The 18,254-nt window shown below is 48.7% G+C and overlaps 1 protein-coding gene across 1 annotated transcript in view; it reads left to right on the forward strand.

The window, feature by feature from the left end:
• Positions 1-18,254, forward strand: part of MICAL3 (microtubule associated monooxygenase, calponin and LIM domain containing 3) — a 169,077-nt gene that overhangs the window by 91,669 nt on the left and 59,154 nt on the right. The window contains exons 18-20 of the mRNA XM_040974555.1: positions 8,001-8,187; positions 14,020-14,108; positions 15,075-15,162. Of these exons, the coding sequence (XP_040830489.1) occupies positions 8,001-8,187; positions 14,020-14,108; positions 15,075-15,162 (364 nt within the window). The remainder of the gene's footprint in view (positions 1-8,000; positions 8,188-14,019; positions 14,109-15,074; positions 15,163-18,254) is intronic.

Below are 18,254 nucleotides of genomic sequence, written 5' to 3' on the forward strand. Positions count from 1 at the left end.
TTAGGGGATTAAGAAGGGAAACAGGTTTGGGAGCTGATCACAGCCGGACTTAGCCAGAATAGAGGAGGGAGTGCCCTTTGCATGTGACTTGGCTAACTGGAAGGTGGTCTCTTCATCCCTCTTGCGGTGGCTGTCTTTTCTCTCTCAACTTGTAATCAAGTCCACCTCTTGCTCCCCCAGCTTCCCTGATGAACCCCATGAGCCTGGTGTTAGAAAGTGCTGCACTACAGATCCTAAGCAGCTATAGATTGCCTGCAGAATTTTTTGCCTAACAGCAACCAGAAGGCCCACATGAGACTGCAACCGGCTACACTCTTTGCCTGGAGAGTGATTGGCTGTTGAAAATGGAGAGGGCCACTGTCTCAACAATGTTCTCTCTGTTTGTGTCTGTTGGTATAAAAGCAACGGGAAAAGAAGCGCTCGCGGACCTGCCCCAAAAAAGTGATCACCCTCTCTCCTCCCCCTACTCCACTTCCCTGTCGGGTGCGTGCCAGCCACCAGGTATCTTCTTTGCATGTCCTCTTGTCCTGCCTGTGTCTTCCTGCCCGCCTGTGTATTCCAATTCGTAGCAAAAGCCACCTTTGGCCATCAGCGTAGTACGCTGTACATTCAAGTCCAGCCTGGGTAGTTTAGTCTTCTCTCACACCACAGGAACATGACTGCTATCACAAATTAAGCTGTATTTGTCACAGATTCAAGCACTAGGATCCCTACGGGCAACACATTTTTTATAAAAGCCCATTTAAAGCTGCATTTTCTCCTCCTGCCCAGCAAGATGCAATAAGGATGGACATGTGGAAGGTTTGCTATGTTCATTGGGCCCCTTTGGATTTTGAGCACTTGGCCTTTGGTTTCCCCAACTTGTTTCACTGTGTAGACTTTGCCATCCGGCCCTACTCGCACGCCTCCCAGGAAGACCATTGAGGACTCACTTGATAAAGTAGCTAACACTAGACATAGTTGATGAGGAAAGCAAGTACACTTACACGAAGTGTCTTTGTAGAATGGCATAGCCACATGAAAATAATCATCTTAAGAACAAAATTTATAGAAAGCCATTCTCTTAACACCTAAGGTGGCCTGTTTAAAATATGGCCACTGGCAATGTGTGTGACTTCAAACGCCCTGCCTGTACCCCCAGGCCTAAGAATGTGGGCGCTCATTGGTAACTGGGCTGTGCCTTGCCTCTATATAGGAGGCACAATAATGTGAATCTTCACCCAGATAATGTTCTAAGGTTTCTTTGTTGTTGTTCTTTTCACTGTGTTACCTCAGTTCTCACAGCAGCACGATGAGGCAGGCACTATTATTAGCTCCATTTGACACATGAAATGCCTGAGGCGTAGGTAGAGAGGCCAAATAATTTACACAAGGCCGCACAGGAAGTAATGGAGCCTGAGTTGAATGGGGGCCAGGGTGTTGTGTGACTCTGGAGCCCAAACTCTCCTCCTGACCCTGAAGACACATAGTCCTGAGTGCTGGGAAGCAGTGGCCATGTCAGGAGCCTTGGCTCCTGACTCTGCGGGGCCACAGGTGAACGAGCCCTGGACTGTGCACAGAATGGACACCACGGCTTCCCTGTTCCCACGGTTGCCAGGGTAATGATTCTAACTTTGAATCCTGCCAAGAGCCCGTCTTCAGGATGCCTGTCCCTCTCACCTGCATATTCCTATTTGCTGAAAAGGCTTCCAGTACACCCCCTTCACCCTCTAGTAAATTATACATTGATCCCATGTCCTAACCAGGGACCACACCGCACTCTGGAGTTCCTCTGGGCAGTTGTATGAGCCACTTATTCCAGCCAATTTCCATCTCCCCCTTTCCCCTAATGACTTATATGGAAAGGGCTCACCCTGCTAACTTGCCCCTTCATGTTTCACCTCTGATCTTACGCCACTGTGTGGAAGAAATCTGTTTGTTCCACCTTTGTACTAACCGTGTTGTTCTACTTGTGGCTGACCTCACTGGCCGTGCTCCAGGTTGCCCTTGGGTCAGGGGATTGGGGATGGGACTCGGCTACCTCCTGGGGGAGGGGGGACCTGGAGGGGCCGTGTGGCAATAGACTCTGATTTTCTGGCACTAAATTTTTTGCTGTCACTTAGTAGGTCTAAATGGAGCATCAGGATGGAGCTTAAGTTTCTATTTTGTTGCCAACAGACTTACAGGCATCTTCATGCTGACAATCGCGGCAAGCAGACTCCCCGCCATAAGAGGGTAAAAGAGCATGAACCCATGGCATGGGACGCTGAGAGGCAAAGAGCTGGGGCACGCTGTGGTGGGGGGGCAGCAGGAAGGGGGTGCGGAGGACCACCTCCTCTCCCCTTGCTTTTTGCACACTCTCGTCACTCAGCCAGGATGTTGGTGCTGACAGCGTTGACCCATGCAGGTAGCACTCACTGTAGAGCCGCCTTCCACCCAGCAATTCAGATGGGATGCTGATCCTGACTGTGAAGGGCCATACCCTTCTTCAGTCACCTTTCCCATCCAGAGCCCCTACCTGTGCCCTCAAAATATGTGCCAGGGCTAGAAATGCATCAGACTGTACAGGGGGAAGGTCAGGTCAGTGAGCAGGTGGCATTTGATCGCATCTGAAGGACAAATTCTTGAGAATCCAAGCTCTCGCCAGCATGGCGGTGGTCAAGTGTGAGGGAAGTTGATGGCAAGATGAGCGTGCATAATGAAAAGCTTCGGCTCATCTTCTCTGAAGGCGTAAGGAGAGACATTCCCAATTGCAGCTGACCATCGTGTAATGTGATGAAAGCAGAGATGACCCATTGAGGAAGCCTGCTTATTTTGTCCTTGGGCCTCTCAAGGCCTCAGAGTGAAGAATCCCACCCGTCCCTGGAGGTTCGTCCTGCATAAGGCTCTGTTCTCAGTTTATCCTCCCCGCACCTTTACTGCCTGAGAAAAGGAGTGGGGGGCTAAGCAATAAGTTAGGTCACTTCTCTGCTCCCTTACGAAGTGAATCGTATTGTCGCCTTTCTCTGCCCTCTCACCAGCAGTAGCCAGGGTGTGTCCTTCAGAAACCAGGAGTCAGGGGATGGGGCTGCCTTTCTTCACAGGCAGTGTTTCCCTAATGAAGAACCGTAAGCATTTTCACTGAGCAGGGATGTGCCCCATGTTTGGGGTGATTCATCTTGAATGATGATTTTTGAGAAAGCAGTGCCTCAAAGAAGGGACGTCTGTGGCCTGCAAGGGGAGGTTGGCAGGGAGACAGAGTCTGAAGCCCAGGGCTACTGTCCCCAAGGACAGGTGAAATTGAGAGCCATGGAGGTGATAAGATTTGCAGGGACCATTCGTTCCCAGCGAGCTCGTTGCTGGATTCTTCTGTGGAGGCATCCAGGTCTGATGCGTCTGGGCTGCATGCTGGATATTCTTTCCCCCAGGCGTTCCCTCTCCACTCATACTCCTGCTTGCGCACTCGCCTCCCGGTTCCACCCCACCTTCCACTCAGCCGTCCCTCAAGCATCCTCTTGGTTGCAACCCCAGTGGAAGGTACTATTCTAGCAGTCTTACTGGTCCTCTGGTGACCTATGGGGCCAGCTGCACCCAGCACTGTGCTGAGGGGCCAGGAAGCCTGCTGGGACCCTCCAGCACACTCCACCAGGGTACCAGACACCTGCCAATGCGCCCGTTGGCCCTACCAAGTGTCACTGAATTAGGACTAGGATGTCTCTTGTCATTACCTGGACAGATGCCTTGTACGTTCTCCTTCCCCTCCTGGGAGGAAGCAGTCACCGCACTTCCTCTGGTGACTGCAGAATTCCTTTTTGCACAGGTGCCCTGCCTAGGGATCCCCGACTCCGTCTGCTATGCTTTCTGCGTGTAGTCTGCAGAGGACTCGGGCTTTGATTTGAGTCTTTTGTTCCAATCATTGCTTGGGGTTCACTGGATTCCTTGGCAAGCAGAGCTTTGCTAACCAGTAGCAACAACAGAAAGGCTTCCACACAGGAGCAGCAAGCTTGCTCCTGATTTGCTGTCCCCGCCTCCTGTTGTTTGTACAGCTCACGGGGTTAGGGAGGTGGTGGCAGAATCTCTTTCCTTCAGGAAGTTAGGCCAGTGAGGAGCTCCCTGCACGGCACAGAGAACACACACAAGACCACCTGTGCCTGCAGTGCCTCCTGGCTGGTAGCATTTCCACTTGGCAGCAGATAGAGCCAGAACCCCAAGGATGAGAGGACAGGGCTGTCACGGGCATCTCACAGACCATATTCCAGAGCCCACTTTGCTTAGGGCAGGGCGAGTCAAAAGCCACTGGTGCTTCTGGGTGCAGTGTGTGTTCACAGAAGGCTTAGAGTAAGAGCTCCCAAGGCTGCCACATTTCCTCCTGTTTGGACCAGTGACTTGTAATGTTTCCTTTGATGTTGTGTTTCTCTCCACCTTGTATCTTATAGCCAGAGCCTGAACCTTCACGTCGATTTTTTGTCGACCAGTGGCGGCTCTCCCTTAGCCTTCGCTCCTCCAGCCGCCCCGCCTCTCCTTCCTCTGACTCCCTCCGACAGGTAGCATGAACTGGGACTTGGCAAAGTTGCATTCTCTCTCAGCCTCTACTCACTTCACTTTCGCCAGTGTCATCTGCCCAGGGAGATTTTGCACATCTTAACTTGGGCTTGTAGCCTGCAGGAAGCGTATTGCCTCTGTGTGTGTGTGCATATGGGTGTGCATGTTTGGCTTGCGGGTGAGGCCTGTGGGCAGACAGTGAGATTAAAGACGCTGGTAACTTTCGCTAGGTTATGTTTAATTCATCTGTTCTGCTAAAGTAAACACACTCTGATTTATTTAAACTATATCAATTATAGATCAACATTTTTCAGCCATTGACTTTTTTAACTCCACATGTCTTTGTGATGATAGTGTGTCACAAATGGTGAACCACAGTGTGATTAAATCTCTTAATTGAAGGGATGAATATGCATTATTCTGGGTACCCCTGGATATGTAATCATTTGAGGAATAAACCCTTCTTTCCCTGCAGAGGTACTAAACTGTTTTAGAAGCATTTATACAAATTGCAGGTTCTTACTGCCCTTGCTACTGATATGCTTCTTGTTGTTGATAACAGGCAACATAATACATGTGTGTGGAAGCGTGTGCATGTGTGTGGAGGTGTGTGCATGTGTGTGGTGTGCACTAGGATAGGCCTAGCGATTGCCACATTTCAGCTTCTTTTTAAGGGTGGAGAGAAGAAAACCACCTGCTCTTCATGCCAGAAACAACTACAACTTGAGTTTCACCAGTCTTGGGAGTGCTTGTCAATGTTACCACGCGGCTGCGAACTGAATGCAACCAATGCCTTTGCACGCAGCAACTTCAGGCTGTAACCGCTTGGTGGGGTGGTTCTGGTTGGAGAGAAGTGAGGACCCAGGACATGCCTTGGTGTCTTGGCCTCAGTTAGACACCTGATTCCACTTTCACTTTCTGCTGCAGGATGAAAGAAATGCAGTCCTATGCTCCCTCGGTGTCAGCTGTTAGCTGCTCAGCTCTGCCTGGCATCTGCCTGTTCTAAGCCTAAGCTTCTCTAAATGTCTCTAATGTAAAGAAGGTTTAGAGCTAAGAACTACTTGTTTTCTTGGCCGTTAATATAACCTAAGGAGGTAGTGAACAGTGGCATCAATCTTGAGAGATCATGTGCCTGAGTTAAGAGTGGTAACTGATTCCTCAGTGCCACCTGACCCAAGCAGGCATTGTTTTCTTGTCTGCACTTCTCTTGCTCCCAGAGTTAAAGTTAGCTGCCCCCTAAATACTTCTGCCTGTCTCTGCCCAGAGGTGCCGCTGCCCAGGTCCATGGCTTTGTATCCAAACCACTCCCCCAAGATGTCCTGGAGTGCATTTGAATCAGAATTAGAGTTAGAGCCCCTCAACCTTGGCCATGGACCTCCTGCTCTGTGTGCTTCCTCGGAGAAGCATCATGACCTGGACATGACAGCCAGCGGGACTTTGCCTGTGTTCCTAGGGACAGGCCACAACGCTGGGCTGTCTGGGTGGCCAAGCCAAGTTGGGAGCAGGATGGCTCACAGTGAAAGCTTGGTGGTTTTCTCCTGTTATTTCTTCAGCGTTGCCAAAGAGAGGATAAAGTTGGTGGGATTTTTGTTGCTCTTACCCTTCCAGAATTGAAGCACATTCTGACTTCTCAGAACTCACTGGGCGGTTTGTCCGCTTCTCTGCAGCTTGCGACATGATGCCTGCCTCAGTCTCTGAGAGGCTTTTAACAGCCATTTAATGTCAGTGGGAGAGTAGCTGAGAAGAATTCTAGCAAAGCGTGGAAGTGTTTGCCGCTTGTGACAGAAGTGATGGGTCAAGTATTCATAAAGAGAAAGGAGATTATCCCATGTAATACTAGAGCTGTGGACGTCTCTTAGCCCAGCAGAGACTCACCCTTTGTTTGAGGAATTAACTTGCCAGACCTTCTCCTCTACGCTGATACAGTGGTCTTTCTGGTTATCCACTGCCTGTGTGAGAATTCCCCCCTCCTGAATTCTTATTTGTAATTTGAGTGACTGAGATCCAGGGCCTCTCACTCTGTTCTGTTTGCCTGCATCCCGTCTTCTTAGCTCCCCAACTGAATGTTGCCCTCAAATGTGAAAGACGGTAATACCGCCCACAAGAAGATAAGTCCTCCTGCAGCTGTCATTGCTACCCATGTTGCCATCTCCGCGTGGACACTGGCACGATGTTTTGTTTTAGCAGTCTCCCTGCTTGTGGGCACTGTGTTGGCATGGTTTGTGGCTGCACTTTGTGTTCATTTTATACCTTTCAAAACATTTTTTTTCTGTCTTTAATTAATTTATTTTTCCCCTTCAATCTGGTCATTGTGTAATCTCCAATCAATAGAAGTATATAAAGATGTACACGGGCGGAGTGAGCTCATTGGCTGAGCAGATAGCCAATCAGCTTCAAAGGAAAGAGCAGCCCAAAACCCTTCTAGACAAGAAGGAACTGGTAAGAGACGTATCAAGGACACTGACTAGCTGGATGTAACGTAGCCATGGGAAATAAACACCATCTGTTCCGGGAAGCTCGATAGCTTATGCAGCCAATGCATGCCATGCAGCAATGGGAATGTTTATGCTAAGGTTGTCTGAATTCTGATAACTGAATTTCTAGGACTGCAATAGTTGTTCAGGATGCTATGTTCTATCTTCGAATCTCTTCATCTAGGACTACACTCACACACAAATGCACATAGAACCAGGTGAACACTGAGAATACAAGGGGTTTTCAAGAGAGTTCCTGAAAAGCATACATGGAAACTGCATGTATTTCAAAACTGTTTTTGCGTGTGAGTGGGCTTTGAACCTGCCCTTTGATCCCTGCATCCCACTTGGAGACTCTGGGTTCAATTCCTAGCTCTGTCTCCTGATTCTAGCTTCCTGCTGATAATGGAGGCCCAATAATGGCTCAAGAAATTGAGCTGCTTGTGATCCATGTAGGAGACCTTGAGCTCCCTGCTTCTCACTCCAGCCCTGGCTGTTGCTGCCATTTGGCCGTGAACCCATAAATGGAAGTTTCTTCTGCTCCTCGGACTCTTTGCTTAAATAAATAAGTTAAAAGCATATTTTTTGCACCAAAATAAACTTACCTTCTAATTCCATTTTCCATGAACTTTTGAAGTACTGTTGTATGTATATTGATGCTGTGCTTAAAACAAAACTATGGCAAAAGAGTTTGGTTTGATGATTATGAAATTTTACAAAATTGATTCCTTTATCACAAACAAACTGATATGGGATTCCTTGCGAATGTTGGTCAGTATTGCCTCAGAATCCACTCGGGCCAAAGGGTTTTTCAGAAAGCACAGATGGAACAGGTACCGCAGTGGTACCGCCACTCCTTGGAAAGCTCACAGCCCTGTAATACTCATATGCTTTCTCCAGAGCCGCTTGGTGAAGGTGGGTTTCGCCCACAGAGAGGGTGGTGCACCTCTAGGAGGAGAGCTCAAGTGAGGAGCCCTGCGCTGAGAAGCTCTCCTTCCCCCCTCGCCCTCTCCTTGCCTCCTGCAGGGTTCCATGAAGAAGGAGTTCCCCCAGAACTTGGGAGGCAGTGACACGTGCTATTTCTGCCAGAAGCGGGTCTACGTCATGGAGAGGCTGAGTGCCGAGGGCAAGTTTTTCCACCGGAGCTGCTTCAAATGCGAGTACTGTGCCACTACCCTGCGCCTCTCCGCCTACGCCTATGACATCGAAGACGGTGAGTCTGCTTGCAGTTCAACCCACGCTTAGAAGCCAAGCTCAAAAGTATAAGAACCTTGAAGCCCCTCACTGTGGTTTTCTAAGTGCTTTTTCATCCCAACCACCCTGCCTCTTCCTATCCATCTCCATCTCTTTGTTTTTGTTTTTTCGAAGATTCGTTCTTCTAAATATTTCCCCAGGTCACCAGCCTGTCTCATGGCATTGTTGAGTAATGAGAATGCCATTTCCCTGGATTCACAGACTCACTTGCTGTCTCACGTCATAGTAGGCAGTTGGGATGAAAGGTATCCAGTAACAGGTCTTTTCAGAAGCAGAATCACAGGTCCAAGGAAGTCACATGTGTTGCCGAAGGTCGATGGCAGGTTCTAACCAGATGCCAGGCGTCTGGGTTCTAGCTTTTACCTGCTGGAAATGGCTGAGATGTGCTTGCTGTTTCCTCTTTGCTCACTCTGGCATTGCCATCTTGTCACCCCTTGCCTGGTGGATTCATAGTTTGTGACATGAAGCCTAAATCTTATCATGGTCCTCAAGACCTAGCTTTTTGCAAAATTTGCTATTACAAAGAAAGATCTTAACAGGGTAGAAGGTGAGTAATTAGGCAGACCGGCAGCAGAGCCTGAAAGATGTTGGCAGGCAGACTGTGAAGGCATTGGTTAAAGAGTGGGTGCTTACCTCACTGGATTTTTCTTGTGGCTTGAGTTAATATAATGCAATTAAGATAGTATGTCGGACGTAGTGTGTAGTAGGTGAAACTTAGCTCCTTTTTCCCATCCTAAAGGTGAGCTGCAATAGGTAGCTGATACTTCCTGTGCCATTCCTACAAGATGCTGAAGTAAGTGGATGGGAGGCCAGTTTACCAATAAGCAATGGAGAAATCAGGGTTATATAGGAAAGGAAAATAAAGCCTCATGCAAGCTTCAAGTCCCTTATCCTGATAGGTGATTTCTTCACTATGAGGCAGTTTTTTTAAAGAATTTTTTTTTTTTAATTGAAAAGTCAGATTTACAGAGAGGAGGAGAGACAGAAAGGTCTTTTGTCTGCTGGTTCACTCCCCAAGTGCCACAATAGCTGCCACTGAGCCGATCTGGAGCCAGGAACTTCTTCCAGGTCTCCCACAAGGGTGCAGGGCCCCAAGGTTTTGGGCCGTCCTCAACTGCTTTCCCAGGCCACAGGGAGAGAGCTGGATGGGAAGTGGAGCAGCCAGGATATGAACCAGCACCCATATGGGATCTAGGCACATACAAGGCGAGGACTTGAACCACTAGGCTATCATGCTGGGCCCCACTATGAGGCAATTATATGATGATGTTACGTAGGAGAGGGACATTGTATGAACAGGACATAGTACAATTTCCAGGCCTTCCTAACAGTGATTAAACTGTCTATTAAGGAAGCCAGAAAGGAGCCTAAAGTGGTGAATGGCTAGACTAACCCTTATCAGAATGGTCCTCTCACTATATTAATGGGGAAAGAATTAAGACTGGTTAGATAAGGGAACTAACTTTATTTGAAGGTAGTTCCAGAGAGGGAGGGAAACGCGAGAGTGAGAGAAAGAAATCTTCCATCTTCTGGTTCACTTCTCATTTGGCCATAACGGCCATGGCTAGGCCAGGGCAAAGCCAGGATTCCAGAGCTTCATCCGGGCCTTCCACGTGGGTGCAGGAGTGCTGCACCACAACTCCCCACGCCTTACACCGAAGAAAATGTCATCAGCTTAGTCCCTCCGCAGAAGTCCCCTCATCTGTCAGAGGACAGGTGGAGGAGAGGGAAAAAAAATTGTTTTTCAGAGGTGCCGAAATTTAGGCTATGCTTTATCCAGGTTATAGACATTTAGAAATCTACCTGAAGAAAAGACATAGATAAGAAAAGACAGCTTAGGAGAAAGGTAATAATCCAGGCATTGCTGTGGGCCCTTTAATACATATCACATCATTTTGTCCTCACCATAATCCTGTAGGGCAGCCATCTTGGTTATGATTTACAAGTCAGGAAACAGAGTTCAGAGACAGTGTAAGTGGCTTGTCCAAGTATACATAGCTGGTAACTGCTGGTTTGTACTGAATGACCTCTGCCATCCATTCCAAACTTAGTGATTCTAGTCCACTGTCAAGTACAAACTGTTAAAGTGAGATTCACGCACTTGAAAGACAAGTCCACATTTTGCCCAAGTTGCTGCTTACTCCTCGCTTCATTTCTTGTAAAGGCTGCAGGCTGCCCCCATCAGAGCTGCTCTTGTCGGGCCAAACACAGACACATTGTTGGTTGCTGCTGACTCTTAAGACCAAGACTTAATCAATGTGTTCGGTCTGTCCCCGTCCACGTGAGGAGCGAACCCTGGGTCCTGCGGATGGGCCTGCTGAGAGCTGTCCTCAGGAGGGAGGAGTCTTGGCACAGTCTGCTGCTCCCTTTCTGTTTCTGCTGCTGCCAGGCTGGTCTCTCAGTCTTAGCCCAGGCCCCTGGTCTCCCTGTCTCCACACTGCCCTATAGTGTATTTCCACAAGAGTTGTTAAGACCTCACAAATTCCTTGCCATCTGTCTTCCCACCCACTACGGCCTCTTCCTGCTGCAGAAAGCTTAGCCCATCCACCCCAGTCCTCATGCTCCTTTCCTGCTGGTCTCTTCCATGCCATGAGCATCAGGAAGCCATTATCACCTTGGGGACTCTGCACTGCTGTCTGTTGTCCCATAGTGCACTTGCCCCATTCTTCATGGGGTAGGTTTCTAGTCCCCCACATTGCCGCACCATCCCTTCTTCAGAGAGCCAATCTCAGACCACATAATACAAAGCAGCCACTCCCATTTGGCCATACAGCCTCTTGATTGTGCAGAGCCCTTGTTGCTGCCTGATACTCCTCACTCATATGTCAGCTGCTCCATCCAGACAGTATACTATCTACATGACCAGAGGGCTCCCAGTGTCCAGTAATGGCACGTGGCATCTGTTGGGTAAAAGAACAAATGGCCCAGTTCACCTCACTCTTGCCCTGTAGCCATCTGTTTAGTCCAAATCTCTTTTCCAGTCATGCCTCTAATTATGCAAATTCTTCAGTTTAGACCATCTAGAAAGCAGTCACTTGACTGCATCACCCGTAATCTATAGTTAATTCATAACATTAGCCTGGCTGGATTTCCGAATTGAGGCAGGCATCCTGCTATGGTTGCTAGAAGTACGGTCTCTGAGAGTCCTCCTAGTTCTGATCTTGTCTCTGCTATTTAGTGGCTAGAATACTTGGTGTAGTTTGCCTAGCCTCGGTGCTTTGGCTGGAAAAGGTGGATAATAGTTGTTACTGCCTTTCTTGGTTGTTTGAAGATTAACTGAGTTGAAATATATGAAGAAGTTAAAACAGAGTCTGGCGTATGGTAAACATTACAGAAAAAGTTAGCTCTTTTAATTCACCTAGAAAGCAAGAAGTAGAGATCAGTGTGGCATCATATGGATGCCAGTTCATGTCCCTGCTGCTCTGTGTCCAGCCCAGCTCCCTGCTGATGTACCTGGGAGAAGCAGTGGAAGATGACTCAAGTCTTGAGACCTTGAACCCAAGTGGGCAATCTGGAGGAAGCTCCAGGCTCCTAGCTTCAATCTGGCCCAGCTCTGGTGCTTGTAGGTGGCCATTTGGCCACCAGCAGATGGAAGCTCTTTCTCTCTCTCTCTCTCTCTCTCTCTCCTCTCTCCTCTCTCCTCTCTCTTCTCTCTCTTCTCCTCTTATCAAAACATAAGTAATTTTTTTTTAAAAAAAATGGCCAACTGTGTCATCAGGTTGAGTTTGGGAAGGACTGTGAGGAGTGACACTAATTGCACGGCTGCCACACCTACTGTGTGTCTTCCTTTGGCTTATCAGCCTGTCAGCTGGGTAGTGTGTTCTTTGTATTGGAGGGAACATATCTCACTAGTGAGTGGTTGAGACAGGAGGCACTAAGCTCTGACCTTGGTGTTGGCGTACTTTGCATTGTGTTGTAATGCCTTATAAGAGAAAACAATTCTCCAAAATTTTCCTGAAAATTATGTTTGTTAAGGCTTGTCGGACTTGCTTCTGAAGCTTATTCCTCTTCATGAATTTAGGATGTCAGATCAAGGTTGTATTTTAAGATCTGGAATTCTGCAGTAAGAAAAAGCAAATTAACGTGAGAAAAAAATAGAAGGAATGAAAGCAGCCATGACACTATAGTAAACAATAAACAAGATTCTTGGCTGCAAGTCATGGAGACCCAAGTCGGATTAAAGTTGAAGCATTTAGCTTTATGTCTCCCTCCCTGAGTGCCCTTCTCCTCCATCAGCCGTATCAGTCACCCAGAGCGGCTCTGCTGGGCCTGACTTTAGTCCCAAGGCAGGGTCCGTAATACACTCTAGCACTGTGGAACAGGAAGGAGACAGGCAATGGAGCAGTCTGGTCAGACGTTCACTCTGTAGTGCATGGTGCCAGCCACGGGTTGCTGGTCCCTGCAATGGTCCTCTGGGGTAGGAAGGGCTATTTCTTCATAAATGAGGTCTAAAACAGTCTCCAGTATGATTGAAATGCTGATACGCTCTGCCTTTTCCTATTGATTGGAGGCCCAAATTCATCAAAGCAGAGTGGCTTCTTACACATAATGTAAGGAAATGATAGCCAAACTGAACTCTATGTGTGTGTGTCAATTGTGGCTCAGCTTCCCTTGCAGTGAAAGTGAGGCTCTTTCACCTGCTGGCTGTCATCACGAGTGTCAGTATTCAGTAAGGACTTCTGTCTGGGGAGAATATGGCATGCGTGGCGACTATTGTGTGCAGTGCCAGAGACTGCAGACTTGTGGTTGAGTCATCAGTGTGCGGTCGGGGGTTGCAGGTAGAAGAAAAGAGAGTCAGTTCCTTTGAAGGAATAGAGTAAAAGTCTGTGGAGCAGAAGGAAGTTGCCTTCTCTTCTCTGTGGCCTCTGGCTTGTAGGTCCTGTCATTTGCGCTGTGCAATCAGGAAAGCTCGTCGGTCTGAGTCGCGGTCCCCGAACGTGGCGGATGAAATGGGACTGTGCCTGTCGCAGCCGTTTCTGTGAATGTGCAAAAGCTTTAGCTCTTTAAGTGAGGAGAAAGATGAATCAGGACAAAGAAGCGACCCTCTGGGTGATGACTGCGACACCAGCAGCATAAGAAAAGCCAGAGCAAGTCTTTTTCAACCACACTCCTTGTCGGACACATAAGGACCCAGTAAACACATACAGACATGGCTCAAAGTTCAAGGAACAGTATTTAACTCCAATGGTGCCACAGCACACTCTATCTCCTGCTGTTGCTTTCTGTTCCTTTGTACTCTTGGTTTAATAGGACCTGTCGTTTCTTCTTGTTTCTATGCTGATCCTCACCCAGTGAGGGGTCATACTCTATCATTGGGCCAGCACTGGCTGGCGGACAGTGGAAAAGGAGTGTGTGCGGCTCTGGAGAGGGGAGCAGTGGCAGTGGTCCCGTCGGAGTTAATGCCCCTCGCTGCCCCACCTCTTGCAGCCCTCACGCCTCCGCCCTGCACTTGCATTCATTCTTGGTTTCCCCCAGAAATGCTGTTCCCTGCTTTTCATGTGATCACGCCTTTGTTCTTCACACACACTGCCACTTTGTTTGTGGGCCCTGTCATGCAAGCCTCACATCTCCACTCTCAAAGGCCTTCACATACCCAGAGGAAAGGCAAAGGAGAGAGGAGGGCCCAACTCAGAGTTTACGGGGAGGAACTGGCCTCACTGGACGGGAATGCTGGCCTGGGGAAGGCTGGGATGTGCTTAGAGGAGGGGGAGAGGGATATGCTGAGACTGGGGAGTCAAGTTCAGAGTCAGTCTAACTCACTCCCCTTCCCCTTGCTCCTTGCTGCCTGCAGGTAAATTCTACTGTAAACCACACTACTGTTACCGACTGTCTGGCTACGCACAGCGGAAGAGACCAGCGGTGGCTCCTCTGTCTGCAAAGGTACTGGTCATCTGTTCTGTAAGTGGGGCACAGGTGGTGGGCACCAGGATGTGGCCAAACGGGGACCCACAAGGGCCTGGGCCAAGGCTGCGATCCTATTTAGGGAGGAGCTAGCCTCCCATGAGGGGCCTCACATGGGAACTCATGCAGACCTTCGCTCTGCTCACCCCTGCAGTGACATATGCCTTCGTTACTAAGCATCTTCCTGAGGAAAGGACTGCTCTACTGAGGACAACTTCCGTGTGCCTTTTCTCATAACAAGGGCCCTCAGGAGGAGGCAGGGCAACCCAAGGAGGGTCCTGCCCTGTCTCCTCTTTGCCCACCTCCCCCCAACCTTGGGTGTCTCTAGGTCAGAAGGAGTAAGAGCTAAGCCTTGCTCTCCACTCTGGAAAGGAACGTGACCCAAAGCTATTCCTCCTGCCAGGCCCTTAATTCCCTTGTCGCTTAGAAGACTTACCCACGACCTTTTTTTTCTTTTTTTTTTTTAATTGCGTGTTTATTTGAGAGACAGAGTGACAGACTAAGCTCCTATCTGCTGGTTCGCTCAGCAAATGTTGGAGCTGGAAGCGTAGTCCAGGTCTTCCACATGGGATGGCAGGAATGTGGTTAATTGAACCATCACCGCTACCTGCCCCCAGGAAGCTGGACTCACCCAGGCACTCCATGCCCTTCAGTGAATGATACGAGTGTCTTCAGCCAGTGTTAAGCAGCTGTCCTTCCCCTTTTTAAAATGGGAGCTGCCCCTTCTTCTCTCTCCATCAAGGTTAGCAGGGTGATTCCTCACTGCGTGGATCTCAGCTGCTGAGGGTGCGGGCTCAGTCATGCTTCCTTGAGAGGCTTCTGTCGTCTGCATAGGCATGCTGGGAACAGTATGCTTGGGTGACTTTCATGTGCAACAGATCGCATCATTGTTGTGCTTTGAGTGCATTAGAGAGTCATTCTCCTTTTCATTGTGGATTTTCATAGGAGGCCAAAGGACCCCTGCAGGATGGCCCCACTGCAGACACAAATGGACGGGCCAGCACCACCACCAGCTCGGCTGAGAGAACCCCAGGTAGCCTCACTTCCTTGTTCGGCTGGGTGGCGCGTCACTCTCTCGGCCTCTGTGACAAGGCCAAGGGGGTGAGCCAGCACTTCCAAAGCAACATTTCTTCACTTGGGCATCAGGTGACCCAGAACCCCCTGGACTCCTTTTTCATGTGCCAGCTACTTGCGTTCGGGGTACCCTTTCTCTATGGCCTGTCTGAGGTGCTGGTGCAGATCAGAGGGGAGTTCCACTGGCAGTCTGTGAGCCAGTAAGGCACCCCTAGGGGCAGTGTCCCCCGAGCTGTGGGGTTTGCTTACTCTGAATTTTAAAGCATTGCTCCTACCCCATCCTGCATCCCTCAGGAGACTCACTAGAGTGTTTGGTCCAGATCCAGTGTGGTTAAAATGAAATCCAGGACAGGCCGCCGTGCTCAGTGTCCCAGCTGGGAATCCCTTCCTGATGTCCCTGTGTAGGACCCCTTTCTCAGAGCATAGCGTTGTGATCCTAAGGCTCTGTGGTCTGGATTTGTGTTCACCTGAGCTTGAAATTCTTGCATCCCATTTCCTATTGACATATCTGGAGAAGCAATCACTGCCCTTCCGTTTGACCTGTAACCATTGTAGGGCATGTCTGATCTGAACACTTCAGTGCACTTGGACTTCTAATGAGGATCAGTCTAGTTAGCCCCATTTTAACAAGGACTCCCTGTGTCAGCAGATGAGTGACGCTACGTCTACCTCTGAAAACACGCTCTGGTCAGCAAGTTGCGGGACAAGGAGGGCTTGTGGGCACAGGGCCAGTTGTGAGACTTATATATATATATATATTGCTTTTTCCTTAAAACTGCCCTTCCCAGCCCTTTATAAAATTAGCCTCTGAGATACGTCCACAGTTCCACAGACTGCCTGGCTAGTCCTGATTGCCCTAAGACAACACTGGATTGTTCCCAACCCTGTGTACAGTGTGTACGTGAGAGAGGAAGACAGCAGGGCCATGCTTCTGAGATGCCATGTACTTCCTCTCACTCCAAGCAGATGTGTCCCAAGTAGCCTGACTTAAGCACGTAGAAGCATACAACCAGGGAGGAGTTAGTGTGGCATTTCTGTGTTGGGAAAGAGGAAGAAGTGTCCACTGGGCCTTCCAGTGAGAGATGTCATTAGTTCCGTGCTATCAACCACTCGGCCTGGGAGTGGGAGAGGTGCCCAGAGGCTGTGTGATCACCCCCAGTGCAGTGATGGGCAGCTGAGACTCAGGCGGCCCAGCTGGGTTTGGTGGACTCAGCCTCGGTGTGCATATGACGTTATTTCTCAGAGGAAGTTTGCTCTATGCTCTGCTGGTGGGACCAACATTTTACAGCCATATGCAAGCCATGACTTTGAAACTCTCCACGGCCTTCACGCCCCCTGTCATCTGTCTTCCTATAGGATGTACCACCCTTTGTAGTTTATTCTCAGAGCCTTGGAGGAGAGAGCAGGAATTGCTGGTTACAAAAAAATAATAATAATAACCCATGAGATCTCAGCAAAGACGGGGAGTTGACCCCATAGTGTGTGTACGTGTGGTCAGCTGAGAGCGCCAACAGGTAGATTTTCCAAGGAAACTGGATATTCAGTAAAGCAGCTCTAAGAAATTTAACTAGACTTTGGGTATCATTTAGAACATTCCTTAAAAACCATTAAACACCAAGTTCGTATTATCCCTGAACAAAATGAGTCTGCTCACTTTCCTGATTCAGGTTGCCATTATTCCTGTGAAATCAAAGAATAGTGGATTTCAGATTTTGAGATGCTCTAGAGAATTAAGTGCTCGTGGAGAAGCAAGGAGAGAACGTAAGAATTGGCAACATGGCTAAAGAACCAAAACCCCCGAGAAAGAACCCAAATCTGGAGGATGTGTCAGTTCTGATAGCTTTTGCTTCTGAGCCAGAACATGACTTGCCTCTTAAAGCACCCTGAGGTGCCCCAGCTAAACCCTCCAGTGGAAGGCTGGGGAGGAGTCAGTACTATCTTCTCCTGGAACTTTAAACTTTCGAAAATGACAGCTCCCAGTCCTGCACCTGCTGCGAAGCACTGGCACTTTCCTTGTAAGCTGACTTTGGCCAGGCTCTGCAGAAAAGGAGTAGACTTGAGTGGTGTTTTATTACTGATATATTTTCTTTTCTCTCCCTTGAAAGAGATTCCCTTCTACAAGCACCATACCAAAGCTTGGCTTAGTTTAGAATTTTTGTTTTTAAGGAGCTCAGGTGTTTAGGGAGACAGAATGTGTCAAGACAACACTCACTAACCCGGATGTGCATCGCACATCCTCCATTGCACTCGAGACCAGGAAAGGCTGTGAATGGTGAGTGTGACTGTGTTTGCCACTAGACCTTCCTGAACCCACATGCCCCAGGAGGGAAGAACTGGCAAAGCCATGACAGCAGTCAGCACTTCACCCGTCTGCCTGTGTCCTGTACCACCTCTTTAATGTTGTGGCATTTCTCTCTTTTCCCTTACTTTCCTTTCCCTCTTATGCCAGAATTACTGTCATTTCCCACCACCCCCCTGCCAGAAAAAAAGAAAAGAAAGAAAGAAAAGTAAAAGCAAGAACCCAAATATAAGTCACAAAGGGCCCGTGTTAGAGCTGCTCTTCCTGGCGACCTAATCTCTTGTTGTAACTGCTGTCTAACTTAGTGTTTGCAAGACGTTGTTTACAATATCTTTGCTTGTAATATGCTTTTACTAGAGAAGTCCTCCTTTCTGCTGTCAACCCTTGAAGTGTTTGATTTCCAGGCTTCTTACTCTTACTGCCATTTATTAGTGGCCCTGGCACAGACTTTCTTCCCTGGCCTCATGGTACCTGCCCTGACCTTAGAAAAAGTTTGAAGTACAACAGACAGGAAAAAAAAAAAAAAACCAGTTGGGAGGAATTTCCCATAGACGTGAGACCCTCCCTGTAGGGTTTACGGGTTCCGTCTTGTTCAGAGGAAGCCCTTTTTATCACGCGTAGGAAAGAATCCATCGCACAGCCTAGAGTGTGTGGGTGTCATAGGAAAGGAATGATGAGCTTTTCTCCTGAAGAGTTCATCATCTGGGAACATTTATGATACAAGCAACAGAAATGGGCAGGGAAAACATGTT

This window comes from Ochotona curzoniae, unplaced genomic scaffold (genome assembly GCF_017591425.1).
Source record: "Ochotona curzoniae isolate NIBS_2020 unplaced genomic scaffold, NIBS_Ocur_1.0 contig_2457, whole genome shotgun sequence".
NCBI lineage: Eukaryota > Metazoa > Chordata > Mammalia > Lagomorpha > Ochotonidae > Ochotona > Ochotona curzoniae.